We start from the raw sequence: 24,662 nt of genomic DNA, 5'->3' as shown, positions 1-24,662 counted from the left end.
AAGGCAATTATATTTATATCTCCTACCTAAAATACAAGAAGAGTGTTCATAAGTATGCGAATATCTAACATAAATGATTCCATGATGCCAATGTGCAGCCTTTAAAACAAACAGAAGCATTTCACAGATTCAATCTCATTCTTCCTGAACATCAACTGCATACACTCATTACAGCATCTAAATCAAATCAGAGATTCAGTAGAACTTCCTGTAGGTTACAAATGGGCCACAACGTCTATATAAACCCAAATCCTGAGCTCATATTATGGTGTCATCTCTCAATTTTAAAAGAAATGGAGAAAAGCTGCCTGCTAGATTTGGGTTAGGACCCTTCACGGAGAGTCAGAGCTGAATTTACAATTTAAAATACAGAGGAAACATTTGAGATTTACCACCTCCGCCCCCCCCCCGACCCCACCCCCCCCACCCACCCACTCCCCAATCTTCAAAAACAAACTAATCTGGTGATCTGAAGTGCAATTCATACATTTGTGCTTTCTCCTCCTACATCCATGACACCAAGCTGCAATCATGGAGATAACAATGAGTCAAATGACAATTTCTAAAGTTTTACTCTCTGAACTTGAATAGTGATCCATTTAACCATGTGTAAGACAAGGGCAACTGAGCAGACTGACATTATTAGATAAGGGAATTCTCCTTCAGCAAGCTGGGTTAAAGGACAGCACATTTGATCATATTTCAGTTCTATTAACTACACTGCTTTTACAGCTGTAATTGCAGATATGGTGGGAGTTATTTTAAAACAATTGGTGAAATTTCACAACTCATTAAATATAGAATATTCTCATATCTGTTCTTATAATCAAATATTTCAAATTAGGTGGATTACACTCCGATTACTGGGAAATGGCTACATTTGACAAGCCTCAGACCCGATGGGAAAACCCAGTCACCCATTTAGATCAGATAGATGTACACCTGTGTTCCCTACATCAAAAGACCCAAATACTCGCAGTGGTGAAAACAGAATAACACTTTCCTTTAAGTGACAGGAATGTGTTAGTCTACAATCTAATCCCAATCTTCTTCTTAGGTGGTCCCTCAGGATCAAGGATGACTTGTTTTCACTCCAGTGCAATGGGTACTGAGATGGCTGGTAAGGCCAACGCACGCTCTGCAGACCCTGCCACATGCTGGAAAGGTGGTGCTTGAAGGGATGAGTAGATGGGTAGTTGGAGGTTTATGTGCTCTCCCTAATGCTTCAACTTCGCCTCAGCATGTTTCCGATGAAGTCTCTCGGTCTGTACGCTGCCTTCCCAAATGAACCTGCTCCATTTTAGTTGTCACAAGACAGGGACTCCCATGAGTCAGCAGTAATCCCAAAAGGTAAATGATAAGTTGAAAGGATGGGAGGGCAGGGGGAGTGGCAGTGATGATGTAGGAGTTGTCCATAGCAAAGGGAAGAATGTCCTGCATAGCAACTGAACCCCCACCTGTCCAAATACTGAGGTCCCCAAATTAAGCATGGCAATGCCCCCTGGGATCACAATGGCCTCTGGTGATTGGAAATAAGCAACACTTGCCAGAGAAACAACAGCAGCAGAGACAATGCCAACTGCAGCATGCAGAGTTTGTGGAATGGATAATCCACTAGGAGGTCACCATCCTTTCATGGTGTTTTCAAACTGGAATGTCATTCATATTTGGCAATAAACCTAAACCTAGATACATAACTGAAATAAAATGGAGTTGGTTTTGAAAATTGAGCTGTATGGACAATGGCTGAAGAAACCAGGAAGCCATCTTGCCCAATTTGGCTGGCTTCAAATTAATCAACTGATTTGTACGTGGTTTCTTAAAATTCTTTAACAAAATGGCACCTAGCGCATCCCTCCAAGTCGGCTACAATCGTCAACGCCTCCTTGCATTCTCTCCTGCTCTACGGACTTCAAGAGCTCCTCAACCCATTTCAGTTCTGCAGCCAGTGCATCGTAACGGTTTTCGAGCTTTGTGTACTTCCGTTTCAGAATGTTGGTGGACAGCATTGTTGATTTGACTTCATCTTGCGCCTGTTTTCTCATGGTTTCTGTTTTTCGCATTTCATTCTTAATGTGCCCAAGATCCTGGCTGATGCTATCATTTTCTTCCTTGTACCAGGATTCCTTCTCATCATAAATGGAAACGAGTGCATCAATGTCCTCCTTGAAGGACTTCTTATTTCTCACCAGCTCCTGAATGCTTTCATCCACTGCATTGATTTCTTCCAGGACTTTCGAGAATCTCTCAAAGTTGACATAGGTATTGTTTGGAGGCATGCTCGAGTGTGACTTGATTGTGTACTCCTTGAGGCGTGTTGTCTTCAGTCTACGACGCTCTGGCTTCTTGCCATTATCTTCACGTCTTACATTTCTCCTCTTGATCACCTTTAGAGGGTGGAGATAAAAGGAATAAGATTAATTCTGCTCATTTTTGAGTTAAACAAGACCTACGCTGCAGCAGGTAATATATTCAACAGCACTGAACCAACTTGGCATACTCTGCATACATATATTTATACCTCTAGTGTTGACTATTCCAGTGCTCTCCTGGCTGGCCTCCAACCTAGCACTCTATATAAATTTAAGATGCCAGTATTTTAATTCATACCAAATCCTATTCAGTCATCACCCCATGCTTAAGTCCAACATGGTTCCCTCCCTTACTCTGTAACCTCCTCCTGCCCTACGAGCCTTAAAGCTTTATGTTCATCACACCTGCACAATATGGTGCTACAGGATGAATCACATTACTTGAGCAAAGATGGAGCAGTTCACACAGATGGGGTGGCGGGGGGAGATGGGAGACATTAGCCCCGGGTTAAAATGGTCGCAGAAAAAAAGGTGTGAATTTTTTTTCTGACAAGGAATCATGTAATTATAGCACTTATGATGCATATTGAATGCAAAAGCTTCTAAGCCATTTTAAATGGGTGGAATTATTAGACTTCAAGTGGGCAGAAACATTAGTTTTCCCTTTGTTTACCTTCTATTACCATCAAGACTGTGAACCAATGCCATTGTCTTCTGTCCCAGTGATAAACTCCATTCCCTCGCCACCAATTTCATCCCTCTTGGAGGCTGAACCAGGCTTTTCTGACCCCAAGATGAGCTCCCAACCACATATCTGCATAATCAGTAAGACCGTTTATTTCTACCTCTGTAACATTGCCCATCCCCATCCTTACCTCAGCTCTTCAGCTGCAAAACCCTAATCCATGCCTTTGTTACCTCTGGATTTGACTATTTTAACATACACCTGGCTGGCCTCCCACATTCTATCCTCTGTAAACTTGAGTTCATTCAAAGCCCTCTTGCCCATATCCTTAATCACCAAGTCTTGTTCACCCATCACTCCTGTGCTCATTGACCTATACTGGCTCCTGGTTGAGCAATGCCTCCACTTTAAAATTCTCATCTTATTTTCAAATCCCTCCATGGCCTCGCCCCTCCCTACCTCTAATCTCCTCCAACTTTACAACCCTCCAAGATCTGCACTCCTTGAATTCTGACATCATGTGTATTCACAATTATAATTGTTCCACCAGTGGTGGCCATGCCTTCAGTTGCCTCAACCCCAAGCTCTAGAATTCTGTTCTTACATCTCTATGTCTCTTTACCTCGCCTACCTCCTTTAAGGCACTTCTTAAAACCAGCCTCTCTGACCAAGCTTTAAGCCATCTGATCTAATATCTCATGTGACTTTGTTTTATAATGCTCCTGTGAAGTGCCTTGGGATGTTTCATTACATTAAAGTCACTGTATAAACGTAGGTTGTTGCAGTAAATTTTTCATATAATCACAAATTGTATTTAGATAAGTGAACTGTGTCTAAACTGAAATGAAGGTTTTAATGACAAACTAAGTTTCAGGAGCATATTAGTTTTTCAGAAACTGGAAAAAGCAATGTCTGTTCTTATAACTGATATAAATTATGATACATTCGGGTAGATTTTCAACTTGTGGTGTGAACATGAAACTCATGCTGCAAATCAACCAACCATGATGAAAACTGTTCAATTTTCAGATATGAACGGGTAGCTTATTTTGTCTTCCAAGTGACTTGTAAATCAGTTCTAATGTGACTCCATCAGCAGGAGGAAAAGAGGAAATAAAGTTGCACTGTTGTACCTCTTCACAGAGCTTGCGAACTGTGCTGTGTGCTGCCTAACTCAGGAATGTCCCACCCACCCAGCTGCCTTGCGCTCCAAACCACAGGCAAACTCAGAACTGTCCCCGTGATGCGATGTTTACATGGCGTGTTCGATCCCTCCCTCCTCACCCAGCAGCTCACTCTCTGGCACCACGTTCGACAAGGCCACAAGTCAGCATTTTGCACAGGCACACACATATCCCTCTCTGTCAGCGTCAATACTAAGTCTGCTCTCTTGTTGTTGCTGCATTTCGAATACATCTCTGTGGAGGTGGAGGTCGGAAACTAAATTAAAATGGCTGAATTCCATGGTCCCAAAGTTTCTGGCCTAACGAGGAAGGAGGTGCTACTAGATCTGGTTCTGGGGAATGAGGTGGGTCAAGTGGATCAAGTGCTCGCAGGGGAACATTTAGGGGACAGTGATCAAAGAAGCATAAGATTTATGTCATCAATGGAAAAGGACAAGGAACAACTAAAAGTAAAATCATTAATTAAGAGAGGGCCAACTTCACAGGGGTAAGAACAGATCAGGCCTAGGAAAATTGGAATCAAAGATTGAAAGACAAAATTGTAATGCAACAATGGGCTACCAGAGAAGATAGTTGTGGTGCAGTCAAAGTAGATTGCCACAAGGGAAAAAGGTATGACAAACAAATCCAGGGGTCCTTGGATGACAAAAGTGATAAGTGAGTAAGATAAAACAGAAAACGGATGCATATGACAGATGTCAGGTAGATAATACAATTGAGAACTAAGCTGATTATAGAACGCTCGGAGGTGCAAAGAAGTGGAAAAAAAAGAAGCAAAGAGAGAGTACAAGAAGAGGCTGGCAGCTAACATCAAAGGGAACCCAAAAGTCTTCTTTAGGCATGTAAATAGTAGAAGAACAGTAAAAGGATTGAAGCCAATTAAGGACTGAAAGAGACATTTATGCAAGGAGGCAGGTGGCATGATTGGGGTGCTAATTGAGTACTTTGCATCTGTCTTTAGCAAGGAAGAAGATGCTGTCCAAGACATGGTGAAAGAGGAGGTCGTTAAGACTCTTGTTGGTTAAAAATTGATAAAGAGCTGGTATTAGTAAAGGGCTGACTGTACATAAAGTTTGTAAGTCACCAGACTGGATGGGATGCATCCAAGGATACTCAGGGGAGCAAGGGTGGAAATTGCAAAGGCACTGGCCATAATCTTTCAACTCCTCCTTAGATACAGGGTTGGTACCAGAGGACTTGAGAATTGCAAATGTGACACCTATGTTCAAAAGAAAAGGTGCAAGGATAAGCCCAGCAACTACAAGCCAGTCAGTTTGACCTCAGTGGGAAATACTTTAGAAAACAATAATTAAAGACAAAATTAACAGGTCACTTGGACAAATGTGGATCAATTAAGGAAAATCAGCATGTATTTGTTAAGGGCAAATTCTGCTTAACTAACTTAATTAAGTTTATTGGTAGGTAGCTGAGAGGGTAGATGAGGGTAATGCAGTTGATGTAGTGTACATGGACTTTCAAAAGGCATTTAAATGAAGTGCCTGCAACAGGCTTGTCAGCAAAGTGAGAACTCATGGAATATTAGGGACAGTAGCAATGTGGATACAAAATTGGCTGAGTGACAGGAATCAGATTAATAGTGAGTGGTTGGTTTTGGACTGGAGGAAGGCATATAGTGGAGTTCCCCAGGGGTAGTGTTAGAACCCCTGTTATTCTTGATATATATTAATGACTAGACTTAGGTGGTCAGGGCACAATTTCAGGTGACACAAAAAGTAGTGTGAACTGTGAGGAGGATGGTGATAGACTTAAAGAGGACATGGGCAGGCTGGTGGAATGGGTGGACAAATGGCAGCTGCAATTTAATGCAGAAAAGTGTGAAATGATTCATTTTGTTAGGAAGGAGGAGGACAGGTGATATAAAGGTAAAATTTTAAAAATGATGCAGGAACAGAGGGATCTGGGGGTGTTTGTGCATAAATCATTTAAGGTGACAGGGCAGGTTGATAAAGTAGTTAATAAAGCATACAGGATCCTGGACTTTATATACTGGGATATAAAGTACAAAAGCAGGGAACCTGTACGGAATATTGTGTCCCAATTCTGGACACCACACTTTAGGAAGGATATGAAGGCATTAGAGGGGGTACAGAAAAGATTCACAAGAATGGTTCTGGGGTGAGGAACTTCAGTTATGTGGATAGATTGGAGAAGCTAGAGCTGTTCTCCTTGGAGAAGGTTAAGAGGAGATTTGATAGAAATGTTCAAAATCATGAGGGATCTGCGCAGAGTAAATAGGGGGAAACTGTTCCCCATGCTTGAAGGATCAAGAATCAGAGGACAGTGATTTAAGATGATTGGCAAAAGAAGCAATGGCAACATGAGGAAAACCTTTTATTTTTTTTAGAAACACAGTGGCTGGGGTCTGGAATGCACTGCCTGAGAGTGTGGTGGAGGCAGAGTCAATCAAAGCCTTAAAGGGAATTCAACGATTATCAGAAGAGAAAAATATCTGCAGGGCTACGGGTAGGGGGGGAGGGGGGGTAGAGAACTAGGAGTTGCTCTTGCAGAGAGCCAACATGGACACAACAGGCCAAATGGCCTCCTTCTGTAAACATCTATGATTCCATGCTTCTATGATAAGCACCTAATGGTGGCTGGTTACAAACAACACAACGTGGGAAGCAGACTACCACCCTACAGACAATGTTAGCACAGCAATGTTAAAAGGAAATTATTGGATGAACGGAGGATGGCAGCATAAAATAAGGTTACCTTAATCCATGGATGTTCTAGACTGTCACCAATGGTCATTCTTTTCCTAAAAGGACGCAAAAGATATGAAATTGCAAAAGGCCCATTGCTGAATGGTCAAGTCTCCACATTTATTTTTTTCCTCCCCCATTTTCCTTCACTCACAGCTTGTTTCCCAATCAAGGTTCCTCTGCCAGTCAAGTGCAGGGGGTCAGGTTGTACTACCAGCGTTTTCATTTGTACCAGCAATGTCAATCCCCACCTTTACTAGTTGACACAAAACTTGATTCAGTCCAGGTGAGAGGGCTGTCAAGTTTTGCCTGAATTCTAACTATTGGTACAGCTCACAACTAATAAAAGTCATGTAATGGAGATGAATTTAAGCAACCAGCATCTCTGGATTTGAACTAAGCCAAGTGTTCAATGATGAAAGCAAAATACTGTGGATGCTGGAAATCTGAAATAAAAACAAAAAATGCTGGACAAATGCAGCATGCCTGGCAGCATCTGTGGAGGGAGAAACAGAATTAACAATTCGAGTCCATATGACTCTTCTTCAGAGCTGAAGAAGAGTCAAACGGGCTCGAAACGCCAACTCTGTTTCTCACTCCACAGATGCTGCCAGACATGCTGCATTTTTCCAGCATTTTTTGTTTTTAACCCAAGTGTTCAACTGCATGAATATCTGGTCTGTTTTGAGTTGCAAGGAGACAAGTTTGGGGAGTGGGAAGGTGACAATACTAGAGGTGGGAAATAGCAATTTTGAATAAAATTATTTTTAAAGAAGTAAATCCTTAAACCTTAGAGTAAAATCTTCATGTTAAACAACTGTTCCTTCTAACTCAGTAAAGGTGCATTTGATGCTCACTACTACCATGAATTTGACAAAAGTAATTCTTACTTTGGGTCTTTCACCAGAAGCCTACGGATGAAGTCCTTCGCTAACTCACTGGTGTTGCTGAAATATTCTTCATCAAAGTCATAGTTCACAGCAGAAATGTTTGTTAAGGTTTCTTGTTTGGTTTCACCAAGAAATGGAGAAGCACCGCTCAAACTGGTGATGGGAAAAAAGACATTTCTGTCACTAAGTATTCACCAGCAACATACAACATTCAACTGGCTGGTTCTTCAGTCCAAAGTGGACGTGCAACTTTGGATCATAATTAACTCAACTAATCTGAAAGAAGGGAGGTTTTTACATATTAAACGTTTTCTTACAAATATAGCAATCAAGAAATAGATTTCTGTCCAAAATTTTGCAAGGATGGAATCATCAGACAGAAGCCACAGTTCAGTCAGCAAAATTGGAATACAGGAAACAATATTGTTTGAGTATTTAACATTTAGCTCACCTCAGATTTCAAGGGCTGAAGAAGAAAAGGAGACCCATCACTAACTACTATATTCTATGCAGGCAAGAATAATATACTTGCTAATTAATCATTACATGCAGTATAATAACTCAACATTATCACACCATTATCTGCATTCACCTTAGCTAACGTTCAAAATCAGATCTTTAGCTATGTTCAGCGTGCTATGGCCCATAAATAGCTTTGTTTCTCTTCACAGATACTGAGTATTATCAGCATTTTCAATTTTTGTTTCAGATTTCCAGCACCAGTCTTAACATTTGTCACCTTTAATCCTCCTTGTATGTCAGCACATGTTCTTTCCTCTCCAATATCTATCTGACACATGCTTCATTATTTAGGTATATCTCAATATTTCCAGATATTTTATTACTGAGTTAACTCTTGGATTATTCTGTTACACACCTTGAATTTCAATCTACAAATTTTTCATACTTGTCTCAATATAATTGCGTACTGAAAATTGTGGAAATTATTCAAGATTCAGCTGTATATAGACACTAGAGAAGCTGGGATTATTCTCCTTATAGCAGGAAAGATTAAGGGGGATTTAATAGAGGCAAATTATGAGGAATTTTGATACAGGCAGGGAGAAGCTTTTTTCACTGGAAGGAGGGTTAGTAACCAGCAGAGTCTTTTTTTATTCTTTCACGGGATGTGGATATCACTGCCTAAACCAGCATTTATTGCCCATCCTAATTGCCCTTAAGAGGGTAATTTAACATAATTGGAAGATGAGGATAAACTAATTTACCCAGAGAGTTATGATGACTTGGGATGCACTATCTGAAAGCGCAGTGGAAGCCATTTCAATAGTAACTTTCAAGCTTATTAAATTAGTAAATTTTAAAGATTATGTTCTTGAAAAGGAAAAATTTGAAGGCTATGGAGAAAATAGCAAAGTGGGACTAATTAGATTGCTCTTCAAAGAGACAACACAGGCGTGAAGGGTCAAATAGCCTCCTCCTGTTCTATACGATTCTATGAAGGTCAAAGCTAAAGCTTTAGGTACCTTCACTTGTCTGAAGTAAGCTATATTTCAGGCAGCTTAACAAATTGGTCACTCTTCACCAAGGCTAGCTTTCAAGTTAAAACATAATATATAATTTTAGATAACACAAAGCAAAACTCTGTGTATGCTGGAAATTGGAAATGAAAACAAAAAATATTGGAAACACTCAAGTCAGGCAGCATCTGTGGGGAGAAAATCGGAGTTAATTTTTCAGGTCTGTGACCTGCTAAGTATTTCCAGCATTTTGTTTTTATATAACCTTGGATGCTTGATTTAATCCAAGATCTTAGATAGCAAAGCATATTATTAAGAGTAGTCAAGTAGAGATTTTTTGCCTGACCAACCTTCCCCTGAACAGGGTCTCGTTATGGTTAACTGATCAATGATTATGTTCCACTTAAAGTACACCCTCGCCTTTGAACCAGAGGGTTGTGGGTTCATGTCCCACTCCCGGAAACCAAGAACTGTGATTGTACTCGAAAGAGTTGCAATCTGTGACTGTTGATAACTCGAAAGAGTTTAAAGTACACAAGAGGTGCCAGCTGTGGCTCAGTTCATAGCACCCTCGCCTTTGAATTAGAGGGTTGTGGGATCATGTCCCACTCCCGGAAACCAAGAACTGTGATTGTACTCGAAAGAGTTGCAATCTGTGACTGTTGATAACTCGAAAGAATTTTAAAGTGCACAACCGCATCACAGCAGATTCGCCACTTAACATGTTCCTTGTTAACTTTGATTATCAAGGGATTGGCACAAGGACTTCTGTTAAAAGACATATAAAGTTTTTTGTTTCTCCTCTGCATATCTTTTATAGTCCAGTTCGAGCACAAACTAGCCTGCAGATATCAAGGTCATGTAACACTAATTCTATGGCATTCCTACTCCATTTTGCTGCTGTTAAAGTCTATAAGATGAACTGCAGCAACTCACCAAGGCTCCTTCAACAGCATCTTCCAAACCTGTGACCTCTACCACCTAGGACAAGGGCAACAGATGGATGGGAACACCACCACCTGCAAGTTCCCCATCAAACCACAAACCATCATGACTTGGAACTATATCGCCGTTCCTTCACTGTCGCTAGGTCAAAATCCTGGAACTCCATCCCTAACAGTACAGTAGGCGTACCTACACTACATGGACTGCAGCGTTTCAAGGCGGCAGCTCACCACCACCTTCACAAAGGCAATTAAAGATAAGCAATAAAAAATGCTGGCCTAGCCAACAACGCCCACGTCCCATGAAAGAATTTTTAAGAAGTTACCAGGTAACCTGGTGTGGTCAGAAACTGCAGGGAGATGGAGAATTATGAGGAGGTCAATGCGCCATGGTCACAGGGGGTGTCACATGTGAGCAAAATACTGCGGATACTGGAAACCTGAAATAAAACAAATAATGCTGCAAATGCTCAGCAGGTCAGGCAGCTTCTGTAGAAAGTGAAACACAAGTCAATAACCTTTAATCAGAACAAAAGAAAGGTCATTTATCTGAAAATTTAACACACTCACTTTCTCTCTCCAGATGTTGCCTGACCTGCTGAGTATTTCCAGCTTTCTCTTTGTCAAATGTGACTTTGATTAGGGTTTTTACAGTGCAGGGCAGAAGCCTGATTGGAGAGGTTCAAACATGGAATTGTTGGGAAAATGGGCAGAAATTTAAGGGGCTGACAATACGTTTAAGGACTTGAGGGGGAAGGTGATTGGAGATGGAGCAGCAATTTGAAAGGACAGAGGGGGTGAGGGTGTTTTCTTTGATGAAGGAGCAAGCATGGCTGTTTGAAAGGAAGCGGGAAAATACCTGAGAAGGAACTATTTACATTATTGTTTTGACATTACCACTACATCGTCAGCATTTAATTTAAATGTTCCTACCTGTTTAAAAGAGCTGCTTTCAACCCAAGCTCACGGATGCAGAGGAAACGTGTTTCAAGAGTATTCGGGGCTACACTGCATCCCAGGAGTAGATATTGTGGGGCACTTTACAGAGGCTAAATTGGACCCAACACATCCCATGGTAGCACTTAATACAGAGACCAAAATCTTCCAGATTTGATGTCATGTTTGTGTTGGCTTATTTCAGGCAAGGCTAGTATTTAGTCACTGTAATTGAATTCAGCAGCCCTGGGCAGGAATGGAAGCAAAAATTAAACTAACCAGGTCATTGCCCCTGACCTCCTGCTGGAAAGTATTTGTCTGTGAGCTTGGATGTAGACAGTTGGCTGGGGTGGGAGTAGGGGGTTGGTGAAGCTGAGAAGGCGCAGGGTCAGGGGAAAGTTGGCCAGAAAGGGAGGAGGGAGGCTGAGAGGCAGTAGAAAACAAACTAGCATTTTTTTAAATATAAGAATGGCAACTTGGGTAAAGAGGGCTGCTGGTGCCTCTGGAGTGAATGTCAGAAAAGGAAGAAAAATCAGCACCAACTCAAAAGACTTTCACCTTATTGCAGGATACATGTTCAGTCACAACACTTAGCTCTAAAAATGCTTCATAATCAAAAGTGAATATGTAATTATTTCAACTGCCTACAATGAACGTGCTTTGGCAAGACCCAACTAGATCATTTATAATGAACAGGAATTATAGTCTGAATTATACAATACTCTTCAGGAATTCAGGCATGAAGCAGCATCACTGACATACTTACAGAATATAGGTGATCACACCAATGCTCCTGCAATTGAAAGAAAGAACATAAGAATTAGGAGCAGGAGTAGGCAATTCAGCCCCTTGAGCCTGCCCCGCCATTCAATACGATCATGGCTGATCTCATTTCGGCCTCAACTCCAATTTCCCGCCCTCTCCCCATAACCTTTCAATCCATTACAAATTAAAAATCTGTCTATCGCCTCCTCAAATTTATTCAGCGTCCTGGCATCCACTGCACTCTGAGGTAGTGAATTCCACAGATTCACGACCCTTTGAGAAAAGTAATTCCTCATCTCTGATTTAAATCTATCACCCCTTAGCCTAAAACTATGGCCTCTCGTTCTAGAATGCCCCACAAGAGGAAACATGCGTTCCACATCTACTTTGTCTATCCCCTTTAGCATCTTATATACCTCAATTAGATCGCTTCTCAACCTTCTAAACTCTAGGGAGTATAGACCTAGACTGCTCAATCGCGCCTCATAAGACAAGCCCCGCATCTCTTGAATCAATCTAGTGAACCTCCTCTGAACCGTCTCCAGTGCAACTACATCCTTCCTCAAGTAAGGGGACCAAAACTGTGCACAGTGCTCCAGGTGCGGTCACACCAATGCCTTGTACAGTTGCAACAACACTTCCTTATTTTTAAACTCTATTCCTTTAGCAATAAATGCCAAAACTCCATTTGCCTTCCTCATTACCTGCTGTACCTGCATACTAGCTTTCAGTGATTCATGCATGAGGACACCCAGGTCCCTCTGCACTGAAGCATTCTGAAGTTTCTCTCTATTTAAATAATAAGTCGCCTTTTTATTCTTCCAACCAAAATGGATAACCTCACACTTATCCATGTTAAACTCCATCTGCCAAATTTTGGCCCATTCACTTAACCATATTGCTGAGTTCTATGACACTTTGTAAACCATAACTCTCAATACACTGGCATAGTCAGCATTAGACTTGTGTGAAGTTCAAAACCAATAACAAAATGAACTCACTTAAAAGCCAAGTTCCTACAAATGACACCAAAATAACTTAGTGACTGCACACTCTTTCTAAGGAGAGCCGTAAAACAAGAACATTGGGTAGATCAATTTACTGGGTTCCAGCAACCAAGAGAAGCAATGTCTAGATTATAGAAAGGCTTAAAGATACCATGCATTAGAAATGTGATCTCGGTACAGTTGAACCTATTTCTGAAATTCTTACATCCATTTAAATCAAAAAATAGATTACTGCGATGCAATACAAAATATACTCAGGAGTTGCTCTGGTCATCACCCAACAATGCCATCTGCAAACAGGTTGCAAGGTCAAGAACATGACCAGCTGTTATACCTCTCACAGTTGGATATCCTGCTGAGATTTTATGCCTCAGCACATATGTTCAATGGTTAGTTGCAAGAGCTACAGAAAGGCAGTCAGCACACATGAACTGTACTGCAGCCTAGGTTGGTCTTCAGGAGGAGGGAAGCTGAAGCCAAGGGCAGAGGAAGGAAATGAAAATAATATATCTACTTTAAAAAAAGCAATAGCACATTTCATTAAGCAAGTAAGGGTGATCTTACCACATGTCTGCTTCCAAAGCCAAAGGCTCATAATTTACTATTTCAGGAGCTAATGGAAGAAAAAGAAAAAAAAAAGTGTTCAATGTGCTACAGCAACTCCATCCTAGTGCTGTAAGGGAATGGACAGGAGAAAGAGGGAAGAACAAATAATAATGGTCGATAAATATAGTATGAATGTTTCCTTTCTTAAAACCAACAACATGAATAGAGTAATTGAGATCAATGTAGTGCTGTTATATTTTTCACCCCTCCCTACAAGCACCAAACAAGAATAGTTCAATCACTGAAATTGTGAAATTCCCCAGATATTTTAGTCAGTTTAATGGGATCTTCCATGCCCAAGGGCCCTCAAAGTCATGCTGGCTCTCTGCGGAGCAATCCAGTTAATCCCAGACCCTGCTCGATCCCTGTAGCCCTGCAAGTTTATTTCCTTCAAGTGCCCATCTAATTTCCTTTTGAGATCGTTGATCGTTTCTGCCTCCATCCCCTTTGTGGGTAGTGAATTCCAGGTCATTTCCACTCGCTGCGTGAAAAAGTTCTTCCTCATATTCCTCCTGCATCTCTTGCCCCAAGACATTAAATTTGTGTCCTCTAGTCCTTGTACCATGAGCTAATGGGAACAGTTTTGCTATGTCTACTTTACCTAAACCTGTCATAATTTTGTACACTTCTATCACATCTCCTTTGCTCCAACACCAGTTTTTCAAACCTAACCTTGTAACTAAAATTCCTCAGCACTGGAACCATTCTGGAGAATCTACTCTGCACTCTCTCAAGACCCTGACATCCTTCCAAAACTGTGGGGGATCAATACTCTAGTTCAGGCCTAATCAGAGCTTTATAAAATTTCAACAAAATCATAACTCTGACCTGTAGATGAAGGTAAGAAGGCTACATTGATAGGGAGAAAAGAGATAAGGGAAGCAATTATGAGGCCATTGTGACCGGACTTCTAGTTTCAAAACAGCAAAGTGCTCTCAAAGTGCAACAGGCTCAGAGATAAATTCAAACCTTAGAACCATAGAAAAGTTACAGCACAGAAGGAGGCTATTTGGCCCATCTGGTCCATGCCAGCCCGAGGACACCCAGGTGCCCTTTCTAATCCCACTTTCCCGCATCCGGCCCATAGCCCTGCAGCTTACAGCGCTTTAGGTGCAGATCCAGGTGCTTCCTGTAGACACTCTGTCCATTATACAGTCTGATTTATACAAAAAGGGAGACAGAAAGCAGGAAACTACAGGCCAGTTAGCTTAACATCTGTCAGAGGGAAAATGTTAGAAGCCATCATTAAAGACATTATAGCAGGGCACTTAGATAAATTCAAGGTAATCAGGCAGAGTCAACGTGAGAGGGAAATCATGTTTAAACAATTTATTGGAGTTCTTTGGAGAAGTAACATGTGCTGTGGATAAAGGGGAACCGGCGGATGTATTGTACCTAGGTTTCTGGGATGCATATGATAAGGTGCCACATCAAGGTTTATTGCTGAAAATAAAAGATCATGGCATGGGGGTGAGATATTGGCATGGATAGAAGATTGGCTACCTAACAAGAAACAGAGTAAGCATAAATGGATTATTTTCTGGCCGACAAGGTGTAACACAGGTATCAGTATTGGGGCCTCAACCTTTTACAATTTATGTAAATGACTTGGATGAAAGTGTGGTTGCTAAATTTGCTGATGATACAAAGATATGTAGGAAAGCGAGTTGTGAAGAGGACATAAGGAGGTTACAAAGGATTATAGATAGGTTAAGTGAGTGGGCAAAGATCTGGCAAATGAAGCATAATATGGGAAAATGTGATAATGTCCATTTTGGCAGGAAGAATGAAAAAGAAGCATATTATCTAAATGGTGAGAGATTGCAGAGCGCTGGGGTGCAGAGGGATCTGGGTGTCCTCGTACATGAATCACAAAAGGTTAGCATGTAGGTACAGCAAGTAATTAGGAAAGCTAATAGAATGTTATTGTTTATTGTGAGGGGAACTGAATACAAAAATAGAGTTATGCTTCAGTTACACATGGCATTACTGAGACCACATCTGGAATACTGTGTACAGTATTGTTCTCCTTATTTAAGGAAGGATGCTTGCATCTTCTGGAGTTTCGAAGAGTAAGAGGTGGCTTGATTGAAACAGATAAGAGCCTGAGGGGTCTTGACAGGGTAGATGTGGAAAGGGTGTTTCCTTTTCTTGAAGAATCTAGAACTAGGTGTCACTGTTTAAAAATAAGGGGTCACCCATTTAAGATAGAGATGAGGAGAAATTTTTTCTCTGAGGGTTGAGTGTCTTTGGAACCCTCTTCTTCAAAAGGCAGTGGAAGCAGAGTCTTTGAATGCTTTTAAGGCAGAGCTAGACAGACTCTTGATAAGCAAGGGGGTGAAAAGTTCTTGGGGCTAGGTGGGAATGTAGAGTTGAGGTTACAATCAGATCAGCTATGATCTTATTTAATGCCGAAGCAGGCTTGAGCGGCTGAGTGGCCTACTCCTGCTCCTAATTCGTATGATCACAGAATTGAAAAAGGCTATTCGGCCTGTTGTTTCTGCACCAGCTCTCCAAATGAGCAATTCACCTTGTGACATTCTCCTGCCTTCTCCCTGCTACCCTGGACATTGTTCCTTTGCAGATGCAGTTGGTCAAAATAAAGGGGTGTAATGTTCTTATCAAGGGGTTGGCCGAGAATACAGATCCGGGAGCATATAAATGGAGGGAGAGATTAAGGGATTTAGGAAGGCAGTGAACTCAGGTGAGACAGCATATTGAGTTGAGATGGAACATGCTGCCCATTGGCAACAATCGAAAAAAGTGTTAGGCTCCAGATATATGTAAACAAGCATATGAATAGTAAAAGGTTTGTAAAAGGAGGAGTGGAGCTGATTAGGGACCTAAAAGAGGATTTACGCATGGAGGCAGGGGCATTCCCGAGGTACTAAATAGGTATTTTGCATCTGTCTTTATCGAGGAAGAAGATGCTGCCCAAGTCATAGAGCAAATGAAGGGAGTTGAGACATAATTAGGTTAAAAATTGATAAAGAGGTATTAAATAGGCTGGTTTTACTTGAAGTTGATAAATCACCAGGACTGGATGAGATGCATCTAAGGATACCATGGGAAGCAAGGGTGGGAATTGCGAATGCACTGGCCATAATTTTCCTATTATCCTTTGATACATAGGACTCAGGGGCGGGAGTGTGCTATTCGGCCTTTGAGCGTGCTCCACCATTCGATAAGATCGTGGCTAATCTGGTCGTGGTCACAACTCCACTTTCCTCTCTGCCACCCGCAACACTTTCTCCCTTATCTATCAAAAATCCATCTAACTCAGCCTTGAATACACTCGATGACCCAGCCTCCATAGCTTTCTGGGAAAGAGAATTCCACATACAGGGGTGGTGCCAGAGGACTGGAGGATTGCAAATGTGCTACCCTTTTATGAACAAGGGTTTAAGGATAAGCCCAACAACTACAGACAGTCAGTTTAACCTTGGTGGTGGAGAAGACTTTAGAAACGATAATTTGGGACAAAATCAAGTCACTTGCACAAATGCGGATTAATTAAGGAAAGCCTTAAGGGCAAATCGTGGTTAACTAACTTGGTAAAGTTTTGATGAGGTAACACGGAGGGTAGATGAGTAATGCTGTTGATATAAAAACAAAAAGCTAAAAGCTACTGCGGATGCTGGAAATCCAAAACAAAAACAGAATTACCTGGAAAAACTCAGCAGGTCTGGCAGCATCGGTGGAGAAGAAATCAGTCAACGTTTCGAGCCGCATGGGCCCCAGCTATGCCTGTCTCTTTATGGGGCATGTGGAACATTCCTTGTTCCAGTCCTACTCCGGCCCCCTCCCACAACTCTTTCTCCGGTACATCGATGATTACTTCGGTGCTGCTTCATGCTCTCGTCGGGACCTGGAAAAATTTATTAATTTTGCTTCCAATCTCCACCCCTCCATCATTTCCACATGGTCCATCTCTGACACTTCTCTTCCCTTCCTTGACCTCTCTGTCTCAATTTCTGATGATAGACTGTCCACCAATATCCATTACAAGCCTACCGACTCCCACAGCTACCTCGACTACAGCTCCTCACACCCCACTTCCTGTAAGGACTCCATCCCATTCTCTCAGTTCCTTTGCCTCCGTCGCATCTGTTCTGATGACGCTACCTTCAAAAACAGCTCCTCTGACATGTCCTCCTTCTTCCTTAACCGAGGTTTTCCACCCACTGTCGTTGACAGGGCCTTCAACCGTGTCCGGCCCATATCCCGCGCATTCTCCCTCACGCCTTCTCCTCCTTCCCAGAAACATGATAGGGTCCCTCTTGTCCTCACTTATCACCCCACCAGCCTCCGCATTCAAAGGATCATCCTCCGCCATTTCCGCCAACTCCAGCATGATGCCACCACCAAACACATCTTCCCTTCACCCCCCCTGACGGCATTCCGTAGGGATCGTTCCCTCCGGGACACCCTGGTCCACTCCTCCATCACCCCCTACTCCTCAACCCCCACCTATGGCACCTCCCCATGCCCACGCAGAAGATGCAACACCTGCCCCTTCACTTCCTCTCTCCTCACCGTCCAAGGGCCCAAACACTCCTTTCAAGTGAAGCAGCATTTCACTTGCATTTCCCCTAACTTAGTCTACTGCATTCGTTGCTCCCAATGCGGTCTCCTCTACATTGGAGAGACCAAACGCAAACTGGGCGACCGCTTTGCAGAACACCTGCGGTCTGTCCGCAAGAATGACCCAAACCTCCCTGTCGCTTGCCATTTTAACACTCCACCCTGTTCTCTTGCCCACATGTCTGTCCTTGGCTTGCTGCATTGTTCCAGTGAAGCCCAACGCAAACTGGAGGAACAGCACCTCATCTTCCGACTAGGCACTTTACAGCCTTCCGGGCTGAATATTGAATTCAACAACTTTAGATCTTAAACTCCCTCCCCCATCCCCACCCACTTTCCGTTTCTTCCCCCTCCCTTTTGTTTTTTCCAATAATTTATATAGATTTTTCTTTTCCCACCTATTTCCATTATTTTTAAATCTATACCTGTAATGCCCTGTCAGTCTTTCCACCCCACCCCCACTAGAGCTGTACCTTGAGTATCCTGTCTTCCATTCTTAATTAGCACCTTTCTTAGACAATATCACCACCTTCAACACCTCTTTGATCCTTTTGTCTGTAACATCTTTTGATTATCTGCTCCTATCACTGCTTGCTTATCTCCACAATCACCACACCCTCAACTTCTCTCTCTCCCCCCGCCCCCCCACCTTAAACCAGCTTATATTTCATCTTTCTCCTAACTATGCTTCAGTTCTGCCGAAGGGTCATGAAGACTCGAAACGTTGACTGATTTCTTCTCCACCGATGCTGCCAGACCTGCTGAGTTTTTCCAGGTAATGCTGTTGATATAGTGTACATGGACTTCCAAAAAGCATTTGATAAAGTGCCACACAACAGATTCATGGAATAAAAGGGACTGCAGCAATATGGAGTAATGTGAACGGTTCTTTTTTGAACTGGAGGAAGGTTTATAGTGGGGTTCCCCAGGGATCAGGGCCCCTATATGTATGTATATATGTGTATATGTTTGCAGATGACAACACTTGGAAGTATTATGAACTTTGAGCAGGATAATGTTAAAACTTCAAAAGGACATAGAACGATGGAATGGGCAGACAAGTGGCAGATAAAATTTAATTGAAGGAAGTGATTAATTTTGGTAGGAAGAACATGGAGAGGCGATATAAAATAAAATAAAGAGTACAATTCGAAAGGGACTGCAGGGATATGGGAACCTGAATGTATATGTGCACAAATCATTGAAGGTGGCAGGGCAGATATGTGCACAAATCATTGAAGGTGGCAGGGCAGATATGTGCACAAATCATTGAAGGTGGCAGGGGAGATTAACAGCATGGTTAATAAAGCATATGTGATCCTAGGTTTTATAAATAGGGGTACAGAATACAAAAGCAATGAAGTTATGATAAACCTATATAAAACACTGGTTCAGCCTAAACTGCAGTATTGCATCCAGTTCTGGGCATCACACTTTAGGAAGGATGTGAAGGTATTAAAGAGGGTACAGAAAAGATTCACAAGAACGGTTCCAGGGATGAGCAACTTCAGTTACAAGGATAGATTGGAAAAGCTGGTGCTGTTTTCCTTGAAGAAGAGAAAGTTGAGAGGACGTTTAATAGGAGTATTCAAAATCATGAGGGTCTGGAATCTAGATAGAGTAGATAGGGAAGAATCGAGAAACAGAGGATGCCGATTTAAGTGATTTTCAAAAGAAGCAATGGCGATGTGAGGAAAAACTTCTTTTACGCAACAATTCGTTACGATCTGGAATGCACTGAGTGTGTTGTGGAAGCAGATTCAATTGTGGTTTTCAAAAACGTATTGTATCATTATCCAAAGAGGAAAAATTTGCACAACTACGGAGAAAAGGACAGGGGAGTGCATTGGTGAATTGCTCTTGCAGAGAGCAGGCACAAACACGATGGGCCAAATGGCCTCCTTCTCTCCTATAACTATTCTATGATTCTATGTACACTGACATCACCAGCTTCACCTCATCGCCACCTCTCTAAGCCCTCCACTGTCTCTAAATTGTCAAACTGCTTGTCTGACTTCCACTACTGGATGTGAAAAAATTTCCTGCAACTAAAAACTGACAATGGCTTTGTTTTTCCCTTCAGTCCCCACCAAAAACTCTGTTCCCTCACCACCTACTCCTTGGCAACTGTTAGTTTGAACTAGATGGCTCACAACCTTGGTGTCATAATTCACCTGAGATGAACTTCCAGCACTCATCTGTACCATTATAATGACCGCCTATTCCCAACACTGTAATTTCACCTGACTCACCTACTGCCTCAGCTCATCTGCTGTTGAAATCCCTACCCATGCCATTGTTACCTCCACACGCTCTGAAGGCTGGCAACCCAGCTATTATCCTCATAAATTAAAGGTCATTCAAAACTCTGCTGCCCATATTCTAACTCGCATCAAGTCCCGCTTACCCATCACCCCTGTGCTTGCTGACCTACATTGGCTCCCAGTTAAGCAATACCTTGATTTTAAAATCCTCCTCATTTTCAAATCCCACCATAGCCTTGACTGTCCCCACCTCTATAAACTCCTCCAGCCCTACAACCCATTGAGATATCTGTGCACCTCCAATTCTGACCTCATGCACATCTCCAGTTTGAAGTGCTTGGTGGCTACGTGTTCAGCTGTTGAGGTCCTAAGCTCTGGGAATCCTTCCTTAAACCTCTTGGCCTCGCTTCCTCACTTCCCTCCTTTAAGGCGCTTCTAAGGCAAAGGTTTTTGATTATCTGCTCTAATACCTCCTTTTATAGGTTGGTGTCGAATTTTATTTGAAACCACTGTGAAGCATCTTAACGTGTTTTAATATGTTAAAGACACTATATAAATGCATGTTGCTGTTATGTATTGCTGCACAGAAGACATAGAAATAAAGGAACGGGAGTAGGCCATTCAGCCCCTTGAGCCTGTTTCCCCCATTCATGTTATTATGATGATCTGTATCTTAGACAACTAACTCCTCGCCTCAGAGCTAGTGCTGCCAAAATACACAAATATTTGAATATCTTTTGTATTAGGATAGACTGTTGAATGGCTAAAAATCTCACACAATGCAAAGTAACATACTGACCAACAAACTCAGGAGTTCCAAAGATATTTTTGAACTCATTCCCATCCTCAATCTTGTGTGCAATACCAAAATCGATCAGCTTGATGCGGGGATTGGGTACATTCTTATCCAGAAGCATAATATTTTCAGGCTAGGAAAGGTAAACAAAAGGAAGATCAAGACATTGAGAAAATTTACTGTGTATGCAGTGTGTAAAAACCTGAAAGCAGATTCCTGCATACTAACACAATAGTCAACTCAGGCTGATCTTTATGTAACACCAGGTATAATGAAGTCATTCAAATGACATTATTTTCCTTCATCCATCTGAAACCTTTCTTGGAAATCCTAATTCTTTAGATCACTTCCATACTTTGATTACCATTAGTCAGGTAAAATGGTACGACACACACTGGGTAATGAAACCTTTTTTAAAAAGATATGAAACTTTTAAAACTTTATTTCCATACAATTTGCACACAATCCAAATGATTATGATTGTAACATTTACAACAATTGCGAGATTCAAGTAAATCAGCACATATCGATTGTCATTATATATTTTTGTATGGGAGGGGTAGGTCGTGTACAATTGTTTGAAGGTTAGCTCCACAGGAAGTAGAGAAAGGGAGATAGAAATAGAGAAATACAAGAGTCATGATGTATTGGTAGGAATGAAAGCCAGAAAGCTGAATCTTCATGTTATACACTGAGATAATTACAGTTAATTGCAATTCAAGAGTTTACACATTTACAATGGTAGAGTGCTGATTCAAAAAGGAGAGCAAGAAGGATGAGTATTGAGAGCAGTATTTGAGGTAACCTTAAGCATAAAAATAATGTGAATGGTATAACAGACCAATGGTCAGATATTTGTCAGTATATTATTACTAAGAATATCAATCACGAATCTTTTTCACTTTGGACTTGAACAAAAGTTTTGTTGAGCTGGTTCGTATGACCAGTGGGATTGACTTCCACAGATCTGAGCTGGTGTGTCTTATTGATTTATGCACTAAAGCAGTTTTTAGGTTGATTAAAGTGCAGTACAGGAAATTCTGGTAGGGTAATTGTGAATGGCAAAATGAACCATTTTGTCAAACGAAGATGGTAATTGGTTGGAATGAAATCAAAACAGAAGGAGGGCATTTTGTAAAATATGTATATCTTCTATTTTCAAAGTCTTAAAGCAAATAAATAATGGGGTCAGCATTGTCAAAATAGCCGATGTCCACACAAATTCATATTCTTCTATTACAGAAGAAAGCTATATGAGGGGGATGCATAAATAAGCTGAAGGCTTGGATGAAGGAGGTGGTTAATTTTTAACCAGAGTACAGAAAACCTTCAAAACTCTTAGTGAGTTTCTCTAGTAGGCAGCAAGGCCTCTGCACAGCTCAAACATTTGGGAAAGCAAGCCCTCCTCTGATATCACTATTAACTCCTATTTTACTTGAAGGTAAATGCAAAAGCAAATCTGTTATAATAAACTTGCACAAGGCAAAAGTTAGGTTGTGCTCCCCATTTTAAGGCACCCCATATAGAAAGGGCATTAAAGATCAAGAAATTGTATAGTATAGATTGACTACGATGATACCAAAGGTGGAAGACTATAGTTAGCAAGAGAATTGAGAGGTTGCAACTATTTCTACTGAGCAGACTAAACGAAGATTTAATAGAGTATATTTTAATTATGAAGTCTTGATAGTGAATAAGGAGATACTATTCCTCTGGTCAGGAAGTCAGTGATGAGGGGTTCATTGGTTTATAATGGTCAAGAATGAAGAGAGGAAGTGAGAGAAATGTCTGTATGTGGGAAGAGGTGCTCCAGTATGGAATGCTCTCCCACAAAGTGTAGTTGAGACAAGCAGTGCTGCATCTTTTAATGGCTAAGTAAACATTAAAAGAATAATAATACTTCTTAATATTATATTGACAGTTAATGAAACCACCCTAAGTGGCATGATCCTCAGTATATTCACTGTAAGCCTCTGGCACTGACGCTCTTCATAGCTCAAAATTGAATCACAAAGGGAACGACTGCAAAACGTAAAAAACAAAAACACTACACCCATCCTTCCTTAAGATAGCAAAGCCATTTGCGTGACATTTAATCTTTTAAGTGCAAGTTTTGGCACCAAAGCCCAACCTCCACAATACTCCAGTTTACACGGCACATATATCCTGTGACACAGTGTGCCAGCACAGCCACCTACTACGACATGGGAGTGCTAGCCTTCCAGATTTTGTACAGGAATCTGCTTCCTTACGTGAGGAAAATCTGACAGCGTGCTCCTCTCATGGCTCAGAGTTTAGCTAGCAAGTAGCCTAGCCTTACTGCCCACAAAGTTTGCAGTTCAAAAGTGAACTGGACAGAGTTAGCTGATCTCAACCAGGGTAGGGACAGGGGCTCAACTACCCTGCTTACAATAGAGAAAATCAGCTAGCTTTCCCACTTTAGTGACAGTGATCCATGTAGACAATAATCTGCTTTTTCTGGTGTTGATTGAGGGATAAATATTGGCAGGACACTGGGAGAATTCCCAGGCTCCTCTTTTACACCCACCTGAGTAGGCAGGGTCACAGTTAATGGCTCACCCTAATAGCAGCACCTCCGACAATGCAGAACTCTCTCAGTACGGCATAGAATGCCAGCCTCGTCTACATGCTGAAATCCTGAAGTGGAGCTTGAACCCATAATCTTTTGACTCAGAGGTGAGTGTTATTGCTGTACCTATGTAGTTTCAAAAGTAATAAAGGCAATATGAAAACTTGTCCCAACTGGCATTATCCCTTTGGCTGCTTAGTTACCTCGTCCACTTTAGGGTGAAAAGGCAAACAAATCACTACTGCCTAACAGGAAGGAGGTGGAGGAGCGAAGACAGACAGAGAATGAGAGACTTGCTTCCTCCAATTCTAATGATGCAGCTTGAAGGCCAATAGTTGCAAGTACCAGATGGAGCCTAGGGGCCAGTCTCTTTAAGGCACTTGAAATAAACAAAAATTGTTGGAAATACTCAGGTCAGGCAGCATCTGCGGAGGGAGAAAGAGTGTTAAAATTTTAGGTCACTGGCCTCTCTGCTAACCTGAAATGTTAACTCTGCTTCTCCCTCTACACATGCTGCCAGACCGCTGAGTACTTCCAATATTTTTTGCTCCTATTTCAGATTTCCAGCATCCATAGTATTTTGCTTTTGCTATAAGGTGCTGGTGCATTTTTGATTTATTATGAGGTGACTGGGATAATTATTAGAAAGCAGTGCTTGGCCAAATCAAATAAATCTGTCCAGAAAGTTGAATAGTAACAGGAAACTGCTGACAAGCTGCAGGGAGTGAGCAACATATTGTATATCTCAACACATTCCTCAACCAAGGCCTAGCACGCAGCTGTCCAAAACAACAAAATGTCTATAATTTAAAACAAAATTAAGATGTCAACATGAACAACCAAGGTCAGAGTGCACGACACAGCCGAAGCTGAAAAGACACGGTAAATTGAGAAGCAG

At 41.6% G+C, this 24,662-nt stretch overlaps 1 protein-coding gene across 6 annotated transcripts in view; it reads right to left on the bottom strand.

Moving 5' to 3' along the window:
* Positions 1-432: 432 nt before the first annotated feature.
* LOC144688743 (death-associated protein kinase 3-like) overlaps positions 433-24,662 on the bottom strand; it is a 40,356-nt gene continuing 16,126 nt past the window's right edge. For all 6 annotated transcript variants that reach the window (XM_078555640.1, XM_078555644.1, XM_078555642.1 and 3 more), the window contains exons 4-9: positions 21,178-21,307; positions 13,489-13,537; positions 11,919-11,945; positions 7,795-7,947; positions 6,915-6,960; positions 433-2,387 (exon numbers count right to left, since the gene is read on the bottom strand). In XM_078555640.1, the coding sequence (XP_078411766.1) occupies positions 1,845-2,387; positions 6,915-6,960; positions 7,795-7,947; positions 11,919-11,945; positions 13,489-13,537; positions 21,178-21,307 (948 nt within the window). In that variant the 3' untranslated portion in view covers positions 433-1,844. The remainder of the gene's footprint in view (positions 2,388-6,914; positions 6,961-7,794; positions 7,948-11,918; positions 11,946-13,488; positions 13,538-21,177; positions 21,308-24,662) is intronic.

This window comes from Cetorhinus maximus, chromosome 13 (assembly GCF_964194155.1).
Source record: "Cetorhinus maximus chromosome 13, sCetMax3.hap1.1, whole genome shotgun sequence".
Classification (NCBI taxonomy): domain Eukaryota; kingdom Metazoa; phylum Chordata; class Chondrichthyes; order Lamniformes; family Cetorhinidae; genus Cetorhinus; species Cetorhinus maximus.
Note: the sequence above shows the minus strand (reverse complement) of the source record. Positions and strands in the feature narration are given on the sequence as shown.